The sequence below is a fragment of the Melanerpes formicivorus genome, unplaced genomic scaffold, assembly GCF_026170545.1.
Source record: "Melanerpes formicivorus ecotype bairdi unplaced genomic scaffold, bMelFor1.0.p_v2 SCAF_4, whole genome shotgun sequence".
NCBI classification, from domain to species: Eukaryota; Metazoa; Chordata; class Aves; order Piciformes; family Picidae; genus Melanerpes; species Melanerpes formicivorus.
Genome location: NW_027142356.1, coordinates 39096362 through 39112625, shown reverse-complemented (window position 1 = coordinate 39112625; position 16264 = coordinate 39096362). Strand labels below are relative to the sequence as shown.

Below are 16264 nucleotides of genomic sequence, written 5' to 3'. Positions count from 1 at the left end.
GCCATCATGCAAGGCTGTCTTGCACAAAGCTCCAGCCTGATTTTGATCAAGGGAGCTGCAACCTATGAACTTCCACTGTTATTGTTTTCAAAGCAGAGATCAAGCCTAGCTTTAAGTAGCTGATGCATCTTTAATAGATGCTAATAATCTAACTAAACTAATGATAATTAAAGGCATAAGAAACAATCATGGCAAGTATCAGGACCCTGACTGCACTAATAAGCTTTAATGTTCCTGATCAGTCCCATCTGGGACCTCCATCCACACACATGGCTCCAGGAGCTCTACTTAAGATCCAGTTGAGGGTTTGGTCCCTGCCTGAGCTATGCTGGAGGAGCGTTGGTCTCCAGCTCAGCCACCAATGTTCTTGGCCATGAGGCCCCTTGACCCCAATCTGCAGAGCAAGTTCCTGGCTTGCCCTTGGCCCTGCCTCCTCAGATGTTTCACCAAACCCTGTCACAGGTCCTACCAAAAGATCCAGGCAAACACAGAGCTGGAGAGAGCCTTTCCTCTCCTGGAACCCCCTTCGTTCCCACAGCACACCTCAGGACTCAGAGAGGAGAAACTTGTTCTGCATGGCTCTGCATCAGCTGAGAGGAGTGCAGGAAAGCCAGGCTGGCTTTGCTGCTGAAAGCCTCACAGAGCTCACACATTGCTTTGCTCCGCTTGGCCTCAGACACACTGGAATCAGAGTGCTGCTAAGGTGAGTCTCCAGCAGGAGGTGGACACCAAGGGCACGCACTGGAGCCAGGAAGGCACTCAGCAGTGAGGCACCCAGAGGAAATGAGGAGAGTGGCAAAAGCCAATTGCAAAGGTCGGGCTAGCAGGCACAAGAAAAATTGCCCAGGGTGTTGGAACTGGAGGGGACAAGGGGAAGCTGGCTGGGGAGCCCTGGGGAGCTCCAAGCAGGCAGAGCACTTTTTACTGCTGGTCTGCATTGCCCCAAGCAGGCAGAGCACTTTTTACTGCTGGTCTGCATTGCCCCAAGCAGGCAGAGCACTTTTTACTGCTGGCCTGGATTGCTCCAAGCAGGCAGAGCACTTTTTACTGCTGGCCTGGATTGCTCCAAGCAGGCAGAGCACTTTTTACTGCTGGCCTGGATTGCTCCAAGCAGGCAGAGCACTTTTTACTGCTGGCCTGGATTGCTCCAAGCAGGCAGAGCACTTTTTACTGCTGGCCTGGATTGCTCCAAGCAGGCAGAGCACTTTTTACTGCTGGCCTGGATTGCTCCAAGCAGGCAGAGCACTTTTTACTGCTGGCCTGGATTGCTCCAAGCAGGCAGAGCACTTTTTACTGCTGGCCTGCATTGCTCCAAGCAGGCAGAGCACTTTTTACTGCTGGCCTGCATTGCTCCAAGCAGGCAGAGCACTTTTTACTGCTGGTCTGCATTGCTCCAAGCAGGCAGAGCACTTTTTACTGCTGGCCTGCATTGCCCCAAGCAGGCAGAGCACTTTTTACTGCTGGCCTGGATTGCTCCAAGCAGGCAGAGCACTTTTTACTGCTGGCCTGCATTGCTCCAAGCAGGCAGAGCACTTTTTACTGCTGGCCTGGATTGCCCCAAGCAGGCAGAGCACTTTTTACTGCTGGTCTGCATTGCCCCAAGCAGGCAGAGCACTTTTTACTGCTGGTCTGCATTGCCCCAAGCAGGCAGAGCACTTTTTACTGCTGGTCTGCATTGCTCCAAACAAAGCATCCAGGGTGACATCCCCGTGGAAATGTGGCAAAGCAGTGGCTGAAACTGACCAAGAAATAACCAGGACATTTCCTGGACCCAAACCATAAAATCTTGTGGCTGCCTGGGTCTGGCTGTGTTGATGTTCAGCAGCAGCTTCACCTCAGAGGGGTTTCTGAACACACAAGCACTCTGCCAGTGAATAAACAAATACAGCAAAGAAACTCTTGCTATTCTCCCTGTCTCAGCAAGGCAGATCCTTGCAAGCTATCATTTATAGGTTTGTTGGGTTTGCCTCCTCCCCGCTCTCAGATTTAGCAACCAAACAGCTGAAGTGTTGATGAATCACTTTCATAAGACCAACTGCTGCTGGAGTCATGCAGAAAAGCCAGCACACAGATATTACAAGTTTGAACATTAGGCTTAGGAGTTTGAGGTGGAGACTGCACTTCAGGAAGAGGTGAAGATGTCTGCAGCTGCTTTTCATGGATCAGGGAATCACTGCAGAAGGCCTTTAAGATCATCCAGTCCAACCACAACCCAACAACCATCACCACTAAGCCATGTCCTGAAGCCCCACATCTGCAGCTTCTTGAGCACCTTGGGAAAGTTGTTCTATGCCAACAACTACTTTGATCTGCCTGCTTGATAAGAATCCACCCAAATGAGGCTCCAAAGCCAGACCTTGGGATTAAGCCTTCGGTGGAACCCCTGAGGTGGCCTGGAGCAGGACCAAGAATCTTTGTATCCTGCTGCTCACTGTCCCCTGCACCAAAGTTGCTGCCTGCAGGTAGTACAGGGCAATGCTAAGGAGAGACCATAAGACCCATCCTGCTGCTCTTGGCAGGCTCCCCTCCATGAAGCACCCATGGGAAGGAGAGCTGAGCTGCAAGGTGAACATCTCAGCAGAGGCTGGCATTGCTCAAGAGGCAACGCCGAGCCCGGAGGGAGACCGAGCAGTTCCTCCTGTGTGCCTGCCTTAATCACCACATATTGGTTCAAGGTCCATGGCAGGTAATTACCTGAGCAATTAGGAAAGAGTCACTTGAGAGATGAGGGAAATATAATTAACACTCCTTTTCAGGCCAGTCTCCATGGCAACGAGGGGGAATGCCATTGAGCAGCAGGCAGTAACCAAGGCCACCTTTGGGGAGGATGAGTTGTTCTCATTCACATGAAATGCAAAACTGAAATGAAATATTCAGAGACTAAAATGGAGATGCAGGAGATGAGTAACAGGGAACAAACTCCCTCACCTCCTAGCCTTGACTTATATAATGTGTTGTTGTTGGAAGAGGAGAGGATCACAGATTCCTGTGGAAATTCCCAAGCTAGGCATGCTGCTCAGAACAGAGAGAGGATGCTGCAGGGACTGCAGCACTGCCCCATGAGGAGGGGCTGAGAGCCCTGGGGCTGCTCGGTCTGGAGAGGAGAAGGCTGAGAGGGATCTGATCAATGTCTATCAATATCTAAGGGCTGGGGGTCAGGAGGGAGGGGACAGGCTCTGCTCAGCTGCACCCTGGGACAGGACAAGGAGCAGTGGATGGAAACTCCAGGACAGGAGGTTCCACCTCAACAAGAGGAGGAACTTCTTGACAGTGAGGGTGGCAGAGCCCTGGAGCAGGCTGCCCAGAGAGGTTGTGGAGTCTCCTTCTCTGGAGCCTTTCCAGCCCCATCTGGATGTGTTCCTGTGCTGGATTCTATGGTGCTGCTCTGGCAGGGGGCTTGGACTGGATGATCTCTGTAGGTCTCTTCTGACCCCTAGCATCCTTGAGCCTGTGATCATTTTGGTTTCTGAGGTAAATACTCAGCTGAGAACAACCACAGGAAGGGTGGCTGAGCACTGAAGAAGCCTCTCCTGTCCAAACAACCAAGGGAGTGCAGCTCCTAATGGGTCCCCTGCAGAAGAAAGAGGATTTTATATAGTACCTGTGTTCCCTCAGAGCTGCTCCTGCTATGCATGCACAAAGCCAACAGGAACTGGGCTCCCAGGAGTCCACACAGCTCACCCAGGCTAAGAAGATGTCCTGACAAAATGACAGCTCCTGCTGCTTTTTGAGCTTAGTTTCCACCCCCTTCATTTGTTGGTATGAAGATGAATGTTCCAAAGGGACTGAAACACAGCAGCTAGCCTGGCATCCTTTGTGGCCATCACTCCCTCCTTGCACTCAGATGACCAACTCTTTGCTTTGTCTTCCTTCTGTCAGTGAAGACTTCATACAATGAGTCCCCTACTCACAGACTCACAGGATTGTCAGGGCTGGAAGGGACCTCAAGGCTCAGCCAGCCCCAACCCCCTGCCATGGGCAGGGACACCTCACACCACAGCAGGTTGCTCACAGCCACATCCAGCCTGGCTGCAAACACCTCCAGGGCTGAGGCTGCCACCACCTCCCTGGGCAACCTGTGCCAGGCTCTCACCACCCTCACGGGGAACAACTTCTTCCTGAGATCCAATCTCAATCTCCCCACTTCTAGTTTTGCTCCATCCCCCCCAGTCCTATCCCTCCCTGACACCCTCAAAAGTCCCTCCCCAGCTTTCTTGGAGCCCCCTCCAGATCCTGGAAGGCCACAATGAGGTCTCCTGGGAGCCTTCTCCTCTCCAGCCTGCACAACCCCAACTCCCTCAGTCTGACCTCACAGCAGAGCAGCTCCAGCCCTCTGCTCCTCCTCGTGGCCCTGCTCTGGACACCATCCAGCACCTCCAAATCTGTCCTTCCATCCCTTTGTGATTCAGCCTCTGTTTACTCTTCCTGTTGGCCTCTTTCCCAAACTTGAGTCTATCAAAGGCACCATGGTCTAGCCATGGTGACAGTTCTGCTTCCATCCTTTCTCTGCCTGGGCATTTGTGCTGTGCCCTTTGTGGCCACTGAGACACAGTTTATGCTGCACAGGTCAGATACCACAGCAGCTGCCTGGAATTTATTGCTGCTGCCACAACTCAGCTGACTGATCAGACCTTGATCACTTTATATCCCCTCTAAACACACTTGCAGGAAGGACACTAAAAGCCAAGTACCTGCCGAAAGATAAGCTGTGCAGGCGGCCCCTGTCAGCACTGAGATGATTTCCACCACTGGCACTGGCCTCCCTTCAGCAGAGGCCACATTTGCACTGTAAAAGCTGATGGCTAGCATGAAACCATCTCCTTTCCACCTTCAGACTGCCTGTGACATCTGGACTCCCCCAGCCTCTGACAATTAGCTTCAGCAAATCACTGAGTGAAAGCCTCTTGGAAGGACAACAGGAAGCATTTCTTTTTTAACCTCTTCCCAGGCCTTCTGCTCTCTTCCAGGGGAACAATTCCCTCCTGGCTCTGGCAGACAGACTGCATGGAGGAACTGAGAAGACTTCAGCTCCCAGCAGGAAAGAGGCACTCACCACAACCTGCAGCTCCCTGCAGACACACGACCTGACTTGTGCTGCATCCTTGGCACCCTGTCCTTGGGTTTGCCACCCCAGGGCATCCCCTCTGGGAACTTCCTGTCCAAGGCAAGGAAGCTGCTGACACAGCTTGGGAACACAGCCTGCTCCTTGCCCCAGCTCTGCTCCAGAACCTTTTGGTTGCTTCTTTTGCTTATCTGCAGAACCTGCTGATGAGAGCTGAGCAAAACACTTGCTTTAAACTCGCCCTGCCTGTGAAGGAAGATGCTGGGCACACATCACAAGAAGTACTGAAGGAGTTTCCCTGGGCTCTGTGCATGTCCAGGATCAGAGGATGTCAGGAGTTGGAAGGCACCCAAAGAGATCACCCAGTCCAAGCCCTCTGCCAGAGCAGCACCACAGAATCCAGCACAGGAACACATCCAGATGGGGCTGGAAAGGCTCCAGAGGAGGAGACTCCACAACCTCTCTGGGCAGCCTGCTCCAGGGCTCTGGGACCCTCACAGGGAAGAAGTTCCTCCTCTTGTTGAAGTGGAACCTCCTGTGCTGCAGTTTCCATCCATTGCTCCTTGTCCTATCCCAGGGTGCAGCTGAGCAGAGCCTGTCCCCTCCCTCTTGACCTCCAGCCCTCAGCTATTGATAGACATTGATCAGATCCCTCTCAGCCTTCTCCTCTCAGGTCCTTCAGCCCCTCCTCATGGGGCAGTGCTGCAGTCCCCTCATCATCCTCATTACCTTTCCAGGATGGAGCTCTGCTGGCAAGGTGTCAGGCCAGCTGTCAAGGGCAGGTGACTCTGAAGTCCTGCTGGTAACTTTGTCAGCAACCAAGCTTTGTGTCTGCCCAGGGATGCTTTTGGTTTCTACAACGATGGAAGTGCCAATGGAACTACAGAGCTCTCTCCATCACCTGATTAAGTGCCACAAGCTACAGCCTGAACAGCAAATACCAGCTTGGCTTGCCCAAACAGGGCAGAGAATCCCAGCATCACAGGATGTTAGGGGTTGGAAGGGACCTCCAGACAGCATCCAGTCCAATTCCCCTGCCAGAGCAGGATCACCCAGGGCAGGTCACAGAGGAACACATCCAGGTAGGTTTTGATGGTCTCCAGGGAAAGAGAGGCTACAACCCCTCCGGGCAGCCTGCTGCAGGGCTCTGGCTCCCTCACTCTGAAGAGCTAATTCTCCCGGAGAAATCACACTGCTGAATGCAGGTGGTCCCCACAGGCAGGAGAGAAGCTGAACTCATCAGCAGCAACTGCTCCACAGCTTAGCACAGCTCCAGAGCACAAGGCACAGGGCTGGGCAAGCCTTGCTCCAGACCCAAATGCAGTTTGTGCTGGTGAAGGCTCAGCAAGTGCTGGGCCAGGTCGTTTGAGAGAGGAAAGCTCTCTCCTTTCTTCTTCACAGGCAGGCTTGCTCAGCATATAGAACTAAGCTCTTTAGGTGACCCTGCTCTGGCAGGGGGGTGGCACCAGAGGATCTTTCAAGGTCCCTTCCAGTCCATAACATTCTATGGTTTCTATGTGCTGAGGATGGCTTCGTGCAGGCCCCCTGAGAACCACTGTCACAGGCATGATGCAGAGCTTGCAGATGTGCAGACACAGGGGTCCCACTGCACAGCCAGCCACATTCAAGAGACTGATGTTTGCTGAGAGACTTTTCCCTGGCAGAAGATCAATGCTGTCACACCTGAGACGTAAAGACCTGGCAGGTCTGATTCCAGGTCCTTTGAGACACTGCATGCAGTCCAGCTACAGTCACTCTCCTGTACCCTCTGCAAGGAAAAACTAATTCCCCTCTGTCTCTGCACATCAATCCAGAGTGAGAAACCTCCTGTGGAGCACCACAGAGGTGTCCTTCAGGTGTGCCCTCACAGTCCTTGCTTGGTGGCAACCATGACAAGTATCAAACCTCATAAAATGCCAGATCCCAGCCTGGGAACAGAAGCTGCTGGAGGGCTCTAGAGAAGCTCCACACATGCAGTACCTTGTCTTGCAATAAACCCTTCCACCTGCCAGCTCCTAAGGCTAGCACAGAGAGTTAATGAACGCAGGTGTAAGTCCATGAACTCAAGAAGGGCCATAAAAAGGTGGGAAAGGGAATTTCAGTACTTCACAAGCAGGGCAAGGCAAACTGCAAGCAGGAAACCTCCCAGCTGGGAACTGCACAACCCTGTGCACGCATACAGAGAGGCTGAAGGGTGCATACATCAGGGTACCAGGCAGTCCATTTGCATCTGATGAGTCCAGGAAGCATCTGCCAGAAAGGATGGGCAGGCAGATCTCTGGGGCTGCCTTCAATTCAGCCAATCTGCACCCTGTGCAGATGAGCTAAATGGCTGCTGGGCTGTCTGCATCACCCAGGCAGTGCAGTCTCCATCAGAGACTCAGGCATCAGCTCTGAGCAGGCTTGTAAGCCAACACAGCACACAGTGAAACACCAGCTTAGGGCTTGGAAGCAATGCAGAGGCCTTGCTCAGCCTCCAATCATCCATTTGCTTGCCTCTGCCTACCTGAAGCAGCCTCCTCCCCAAAATAACAACCTCCCCTCCTCCAAAGCCCCCCTGAAACACCTGGAGATAGATCAGTGCTCCTCACAGGGCTGCAGTGCTTCCTCAGCCAAGGGAAGGGGAGCAGCCCTGAACTTTTGTTGTGAAATTGGAACTTGGATGAAAGCTTTGGGAGAGGGACCTGGGAGTGCTGCTGGGCAGCAAGTTCTGCATGGGACAGCAATGTGCCCTGGGGGCCAAGAGGGACAATGGGATCCTGGGGGACATTCAGAGGAGTGTGGCCAGCAGAGCCAGGGAGGTTCTCCTCCCCCTCTGCTCTGCCCTGCTGAGACCTCGCCTGGAATATTGCATCCAGCTCTGGGCTCCCCAGCTCAGGAGGGACAGGGATCTGCTGGAGAGAGTCCAAGGGAGGGCTGCAAGGATGCTGAAGGGACTGCAGCACTGCCTGGGGAGGAGAGGCTGAGAGCCCTGGGGCTGTGCAGTCTGGAGAGGAGAAGACTGAGAGGGATCTGATCAATATCTGATGGCTGGGTGTCAGGAGGGAGGGGACAGACTCTACTCAGTTGTACCCTGGGATAGGACAAGGAGCAATGGATAGAAACTGCGGCACAGGAGGTTCCAGCTCAACATGAGGAGGAACTTCTTCCCTATGAGGGTCCCAGAGCCCTGGAGCAGGCTGCCCAGAGAGGTTGTGGAGTCTTCTGCTCTGGAGCCTTTCCAGCCCCATCTGGATGTGTTCCTGTGCTGGATTCTGTGGTGCTGCTCTGGCAGGGGGCTTGGACTGGGTGATCTCCTGAGGTCCCTTCCAATCCCTACCACCCTGGGAGCCTGTGATGTCAAAACACATTATTTTGCAAACAGAACTCTGCAGGAGCTTGAAGTCAAAGGTTTAATAAACCCACTCAGGGGTTTTGTTAACCAAGCCTGCTAGCAGTTGTGTTTGCTCTGGTCCAACCCTGCAAGAGCAGTGGAAGGCATGGCAGTGGATTTGCTGTCAGCCAACTTGCCAAGCAGCAGGTCCATCACTTCACCTCACCTGTTTGTGGGCTGAATGCAAAGATATTTGCCATGGCACTAAGAAGAGCCATGCTGCTGGCAAAGCTGAGCTCCCCCAAGCAATCCCAGGCACTGCACTGAACCTGCCTGCTTGCTGGAAATGAGGAACACAGCAAACAGCACCTGCAGACTGAGAGTGATCATCAGCTCCCACCCACGTCTGCACCATGAAACCTGAGAGGGAAAACTGAGTTCTGAGCACTTCCAGCAGCCTAAGCCAGAAGAACTGCTCACGAGTCACAGGCCCAGAGAGAAGTGTTCCCCTGGAGCTGTGGGACCCTGCACAGCTGCTGAGCCCTGGTGGTGATTTAAATCGTGCAGTCTGATCTGTTCCACACTTAATGCCTTTAGTAAACAGAAAGCATCATGTTTAAAAGTGCAGGCAGTCCCCTCACAGTCTCACAGGGGCTGCAACACCTTCCCCTCACTGCTGAGGCACGAGGCAAAGAGTTCCCACATCACTGTTTGGTTCTGGGCACTGTGCCTCCAGTTGTGCCCAATGGGAAACCCCTGATGGTGAGAGGATGTCCTTCCTTTTGCTCTTAATCGTTTGCTCTCGAGGCAAAGCCTCACACAATCCTGGAATGGCTCAGGCTGGAAGTGACTCCTGAGCTCATTCCTCCAACCTCCCCACCATGCCCAGAGACACCTCTCAGCTACACTCAGCTGCTCAGGGCCTCATCCAGCCTGGCCTTCAGCACCCCCAGGCAGGAGGCAGCCACAGCCTCCCTGGGCAGCCTGGGCCAGAGGCTCAGCAGCCTCCTGCTCAACAACTTCTTCCTCAGCTCCACTCTAACCCTGCTCTGCCTCAGCTTCAAACCATTCCCCCTTGGCCTGTCTGCAGACACCCTGAGGAGAAGTCCCTCTGCAGCCTTCCTGCAGGATCCCTTCAGGTCCTGGCAGGCAGCTCTGAGGTCCCCCCAGAGCCTTCTCCTCTGCAGGCTGCACAGCCCCAGCTCCCTCAGCCTGTGCTCACAGCAGAGCTGCTCCAGCCCTTGGGTCATCTCTGTGGTCTCCTCTGGACTCTCTCCAGCAGCTCTGTGTCCTTCTCCTGCTGGGGACAGCAGAGCTGGAGGCAGGATTAGTCTCAGCAGAGATTACAGGTGCAGAATCCTCTCTGCTACTTCCCCAGCTGCTCACTGTCAGGCACACAGCAATGCAACAGCAGTCAGCTACATTTCCACCTACTGTGTGGCTGTGCTCAGCTGTGAGTTTCTGAAGGGCTGGGACTAGCAAAAGTGGTGTCCAAGACTGCATTGGGAAACCTGGACCCCCAGAATTTCACAGAATGGAATAAAGAAGCCCAGAAGCTTCATACTGAGGGTTTTGGAAGTCAGTTTCCACAGCTCTGAGCTTGCCCTGCTTCGAGTGCTGTGCACGGTGGTGGTTCTCATGCACTGTTTCTTGAGCAGAGCCTTTTGGGATGGTTTTTAGATCCTCTCAGGTCCATTACTCTCAGATATTCACACTCCCCAATAGAAACAGGCCTGGGGTTTTGCCCCCCAAAACCAGGCAATCATCTGAGACTTTCAGATGGAAAGTGAATGAAGTATTCCTAGGTTGTGCTTCTAGTTTGCTTGCTGCTTGGGTTGTTTTTCCCCCCCCATCTCTCCCACATCTCCTTTCCCCCCTCTGTTTTACTCCTAGTTAAGAGGTTGCTGACCAGTTCAACTGTGTTGAGCTTTCCTCCTCCTCTTTCTGCAGAAGAGCCTCCCAATGTCCTTCTCTCATCCTTTCTTGTCACTGGAATTTGATCTGATTTCCAGGTGCCTCTCTCCCCTCTGCACTCAAAGCAGCTCAGAATAAAGAGCAGCCTGCTTGACGACCTCAACTGCAATGCAAAACCCCTATGGGATAGCCTGAAAGAGGATGAGTCTGTCCTGGGCCGGAGACACCACCCTGCCTGGCAGACCAGGCAGCAAAGCACCCCCAGCAGCCACTCCAAGTTTCCCTTTTCCCAGTTCGAAACCCAGGGATGCCACGGACCGCCTCTGCTCAGGTGCTCACCACGGAGCCGTGTTAAATCACACATCACACAGCTGGGTTCAAATCCATTCCTGCTTCCCCCTGGGGTTTCTCTCCTGTGCGTGTGCAGACCAGCTCCACGCCCCCAGTCAAGTCGCACATCAAGAAGCAAGCTGCCAGGGCCCACCGCGGCAGGAGTCCCCTCCAGAGGGCCGGAGATGCGCACCCCTCCCGCGGAGCAGGATGGACTCGGCAGGGCGAGGACTGAAACGGAACCCTGTCAAGGACAGGGAGAAAAAGCCTTCCGTGGGCTGGCAGCAGCCCCCCGGGCACTCACCTCAGACCCCCGCTGGGCTCCTCATCGGAGGAGGAGGAGCTGCTGGTGCAGATGTTGCCGAAGGAGTGGCTGGGCTTCAGCTTGCTCTCCTCGCAGGCTGCCACCGGCTCCCTTTTCTTCCTCCTGCCGAAGAGCTTCTTGAAAGGCTGGAACTTGCCAGCCTTTTTCTTGTCTGCAGAGGAGAAGACAAAAGAGGCAGAGGGCTGAGGGACGCAGCTCGGCAGCAGGTTCAAAGGAGGAATGAGGTCAAAGAGCAAGTCAGCAGCCCGCAGCAGCCCGGCGCTTGCCATGTAAATGCAGGGCTGAGGCTGGCTGTTGACGCATCCTGTTGACAAGGCGAAGGCAGGAGCGTTCAGACATCTGCTCTGGGGCTTAAAGGTCTGCTTGGAGGTGTCGGTGCAGCCAGACACTTCCAAGGGGCAACGCTGCAGAGCCAGAGCAGGATGCCGAGGCTCATTTCCCGAGGCTTTGCACCTCCTCACCAAAAGATGAGCGCTGTTTTGGGCTCTCCCCTTTGGCAGGTGCTGGATCCTCTGCCTGGAATTAGAAGCAGCAGCTGACAATCCCCAGCTGTACTTTACTGACACAGCCTCATAACTGGACAAGCCAATTGGGGATGGGGCAGGATGAAGTTCTGTTGGTCTGCTGCAGGGTCACTTCCATAAGCATCCAGCTTTAGGTCAGCCAAGTCAGGAAGCTTTGCTGCCTTTTGGTGGTTTACTCCTCAAGTAACTGGGGGCAGAATTTGACCAAGCTTTTCTCCCTTGAGGTGCTTGCATTGTCAGAGCTCCACCATAAAAGAAAACAAAGCAGCAGCACAGCACAGCAAAAAGACAAAGCAGACACAGAAGACAGGAACACAAAGTCACTTTTTATTGCCTGCCAAGGACTGAAGAAAACGAGAGCAGCTTCACACTACTTCCCCCACACCTATCAGAAGTACCAAGGGCTTCTTGCTAACCATTGCCCAGAAGGGGTTCCTTGCTCGGGGCTGGGATGCACCAAAGAACTTCTAACACATCCTAACTGTCCAAGAACTCCATCTCTTTCTGCCTCTACTTAATTTTGCATTAGATCTCCTGAAAACCAGCCAGGGGAGCTTTTAAAGACCTTTAGCCTCCTGTCATAATCCAGTGTGAGCAGCCTTGTGCTGTACCGCTGACAAACGTTTCCATAAGCTATTTAAATCCTTACCTGTGCTTTCCTCCCAGCCTGTGTGTGCAGGGAGGAGCAGCCTGTGCTTTCCCCATGAGCTGTTGCTCAGCAGAAAGCAGCAGTTCAGCTGCAAAACACACACAGAGAGGTCCTCCTAGGAACATTTGACCAGGGAATGTGGAAAATCTTCCCTGGTACACCAGCAGCCTTCAATGCAAGCTGGAGCAGAGGAGCTGCCAGAGGAACAGAAGGGAAAACTCTCCCTGTGAGGGTGGCAGAGCCCTGCAGCAGGCTGCCCAGAGAGGTTGTGGAGTCTCCTGCTCTGGAGCCTTTCCAACCCCACCTGGATGTGCTCCTGTGTGACCTGCCCTGGGTGATGCTGCTCTGGCAGGGGGGTTGGAGTGGGTGATCTCTGGAGGTTCCTTCCAAGCCCTAATGTTCAGTGATACCACATCAGGTTTTGCACTCTCCTATAGCTGGTATGGCAAAGCCACAGCTGGTAACAGCCCTTTGGAGTCCCTGGAGACGCACCAGCATGAGCACACTGCCAGGGACAAGGGGCTTCCAAACTAGCACCAACACAGCCCCAGATGAACACAGGTGAGATCAAAGGCAAAGAACAAGGAAGCCACTTTGCCTGTGCCTTCCTGAACCAGATAAGGGATGAGGCAGGAACTCTAGACTGAAATGATAAAGTCAAGGACAAACCAGACAGCAACTCTGCACACAGGAGAGGAAGCATCCACCCAAACCTCCTCACTGCAATGGTAGAGCACCCAGGAGAGGAAGCATCCACCCAAAGCTCCTCACTGCAATGGTAGAGCACCCAGGAGAGGAAGCATCCATCCAAAGCTCCTCACTGCAATGGTAGAGCACACAGGAGAGGAAGCATCCACCCAAACCTCCTCACTGCAATGGTAGAGCACACAGGAGAGGAAGCATCCACCCAAACCTCCTCACTGCAATGGTAGAGCACCCAGGAGAGGAAGCATCCATCCAAAGCTCCTCACTGCAATGGTAGAGCACACAGGAGAGGAAGCATCCACCCAAACCTCCTCACTGCAATGGTAGAGCACACAGGAGAGGAAGCATCCACCCAAACCTCCTCACTGCAATGGTAGAGCACACAGGAGAGGAAGCATCCACCCAAACCTCCTCACTGCAATGGTAGAGCACCCAGGAGAGGAAGCATCCATCCAAAGCTCCTCACTGCAATGGTAGAGCACACAGGAGAGGAAGCATCCACCCAAACCTCCTCACTCCAGTGGCAGAGCACAGAGGAGAGGAAGCATCCACCCAAAGCTCCTCACTGCAATGGTAGAGCACCCAGGAGAGGAAGCATCCACCCAAACCTCCTCACTGCAATGGTAGAGCACACAGGAGAGGAAGCATCCATCCAAACCTCCTCACTGCAGTGGTAGAGCACACAGGAGAGGAAGCATCCATCCAAACCTCCTCACTGCAATGGCAGAGCACACAGGAGAGGAAGCATCCATCCAAACCTCCTCACTCCAGTGGCAGAGCACACAGGAGAGGAAGCATCCACCCAAAGCTCCTCACTCCAGTGGCAGAGCACACAGGAGAGAACATATCTGTACCAGCCAGCCCACAGTGCTTTAAAAAGCATTGTGTCATTCACCCACACTGCCCTTGTGCCCTCCTCTCTGGGAGGTCTTCAGCTGTAGCTGTGAATTACCTCATCAGCTCTCAGCCCACAGCACCAACTCACCACCTGTGAGGCTGGGTGCTGAGTGAATGAGACAGGCCAGCACAGCTTTTGTTCCACTGAGATGGGTGAAAGCCACCACGGCTACCTTCAGCCAGGACCTGCTTTTCTCCAGGGGATTCAGCATGCCCTTCAGCTGCTTTCCCTCTCCCCAGCCCATCACCACAGGTGTCACAGTTCTGAAGGGAAACTCTTCAGATGAGGCTTCATGACTCCCAGCACAATCTATGAGCACCCTTCCTCCCTGCACAGGCTGCACTCCCTGCTCCCCATCCTGCACACCAAGTTCTGCATGGGACAGCAATGTGCCCTGGGGGCCAAGAGGGACAAAGGGGTCCTGGGCTGCATGCAGAGGAGTGTGGCCAGCAGAGCCAGGGAGGTTCTCCTCCCACTCTGCTCTGCCCTGCTGAGACCTCTCCTGGAATATTGCATCCAGCTCTGGGCTCCCCAGCTCAGGAGGAACAGGGATCTGCTGGAGAGAGTCCAAGGGAGGGCTGCAAGGATGCTGAAGGGACTGCAGCACTGCCTGGGGAGGAGAGGCTGAGGGCCCTGGGGCTGTGCAGTCTGGAGAGGAGAAGGCTGAGAGGGATCTGATCAATGTCTATCAATAGCTGAGGGTCAAGAGGGAGGGGACAGACTCTGATCAGCTGCACCCTGGGATAGGACAAGGAGCAATGGATGGAAACTGCAGCACAGGAGGTTCCAGCTCAACAGGAGGAGGAACTTCTTCCCTGTGAGGCTCCCAGAGCCCTGGAGCAGGCTGCCCAGAGAGGTTGTGGAGTCTCCTTCTCTGGAGCCTTTCCAGCCCCATCTGGATGTGTTCTGTGTGACCTGTGCTGGATTCTCTGCTCCTGCTCTGGCAGGGGGGGTGGACTGGATGATCTCCTGAGGTCCTTTCCAACCCCTAACATCCTGTGATCTGCCAGGACAGGCAGGGGCAGCAGCCAGTCCCCTCCCCTGGGTTTCTCAGGAGGCAATGCCTGACCACTAAGGCACAGTCTGTTTGTGTAGATTTGTCACAGGTTCTTCTGGAGGAAGATGTGGGATGGTATCACCCACAAGGCAAAATGCTTCCTGTAACAGCTCAGCAGAAATGAGCCCAGACATCAGCAGTGCACAAAATCCTTCTGAGCCTCCAATGCTGGAGCTCAAACTTCACTTACCCTTCCTGGGTGCTGACAGAAAACAAAGGGCTAGGAAAGGCTGAAGGTTGGGGCACCCAAAGCTGCTGACCTGTGTCGAGGACAGCTGCTGAGACAGCCAGCAAACAAGGCTGCTTACACAGGCAGCTTGCTTCCCTCAGCCACCTGAGTGGGAACCCTACAGACCAGCCCCAGGGGAACAGGGCAGATCAGCGAGTGAGCCTCCTCTCCTGCCTGCTGGGCAGGTCCCTCTTGTTCACATCACTGCAGCCAGCTACCAGCAAATCAGTTCTGAGCCACAGAAACTGATACACCAGGCTGGCTACAGCAGCTGGAGTGAGACAGCACATATGGGAAGCACTCCCAGCTCAGCTCAGTCCAGGAGAGCAGCAGAGCAGATCATTCTGCTCTTTAACCTGCCAGATCAGTTGTCAGCTGCACACAGCCATGCAGTGCCCAGCAGAGCCCAGGTGAGAGCTGCACGTGGTGCCTCCGCTCCCAGGGACAGGAGGGGAGACCAACAGGAGCAGCTCCTCCTCTTGCACTCACTCTAGGGTGCTGGCCAGGGAAGAGGAAGGGCACTGCCATGGGCTACACTGCCAGGGAGCCAGGCACAACCTTGCCACTCCTGCTGACAGAGCCTCAGCAAGGCAGCAGCTGACAAATCCCCACAAGACAGTTTGCAGCCAACCTGCCCAGTGCCACCCAAGCCCCCTGGGATTCCTAGGGTGGGATTGCCTTTCAGAAACTGCACAGGGCCCCCAGGACTAGCACAGGTCAGGTGCAGATTTCACCAGCACCCTCAGAGAGAAGGGACTGAAATTACTAGAGAGCAAGCAATGGATGCCAGGCACAGGGCAGGGCTGAGGCTAGGCCACTGGATGGGCAGAGGAGACATCAACACCACTGGAAGCACCTGAAAAATCACTGGCAGGCAAAGCAGGAGAAAGAGAGTGTCTCACACACACACAGAAGAGACTCCTAAAGCTGTAGCAAGCTGTTGGTTGCTGGCACCTTTCCATCCTTGCTGTGGTGCTGGGGGCTCTTCAGCTGGGAGCAGAGGAGCCTGAGGGCTGCCCTCACTGCTGGGGATCAAGATGTGCAGGGCTGGAGCCAGGCTCTGCTCAGGGATGGCCAAGCACAGCACAAGGGGCACTGGGGGCAAGCTGGAGCAGAGGAGCTGCCAGGGGAACAGGAGGGAAACTTTGTCCCTGTGAGGGTGGCAGAGCCTGGAGCAGGCTGCCCAGAGAGGTTGTGGAGTCTCCTGCTCTGGACCCTTTCCAACCCCCCCTGGATGTGTTCTGTGTGCCCTGGGTGA

The 16264-nt window shown here is 54.4% G+C and overlaps 1 protein-coding gene across 3 annotated transcripts in view; it reads right to left on the bottom strand.

Moving 5' to 3' along the window:
• Nucleotides 1–16264, bottom strand: part of CRACD (capping protein inhibiting regulator of actin dynamics) — a 111388-nt gene that overhangs the window by 24294 nt on the left and 70830 nt on the right. For all 3 annotated transcript variants that reach the window (XM_068137730.1, XM_068137729.1, XM_068137728.1), the window contains exon 4: nucleotides 10924–11095. In XM_068137730.1, coding sequence (XP_067993831.1) covers nucleotides 10924–11095 — 172 coding nt within the window. The remainder of the gene's footprint in view (nucleotides 1–10923; nucleotides 11096–16264) is intronic.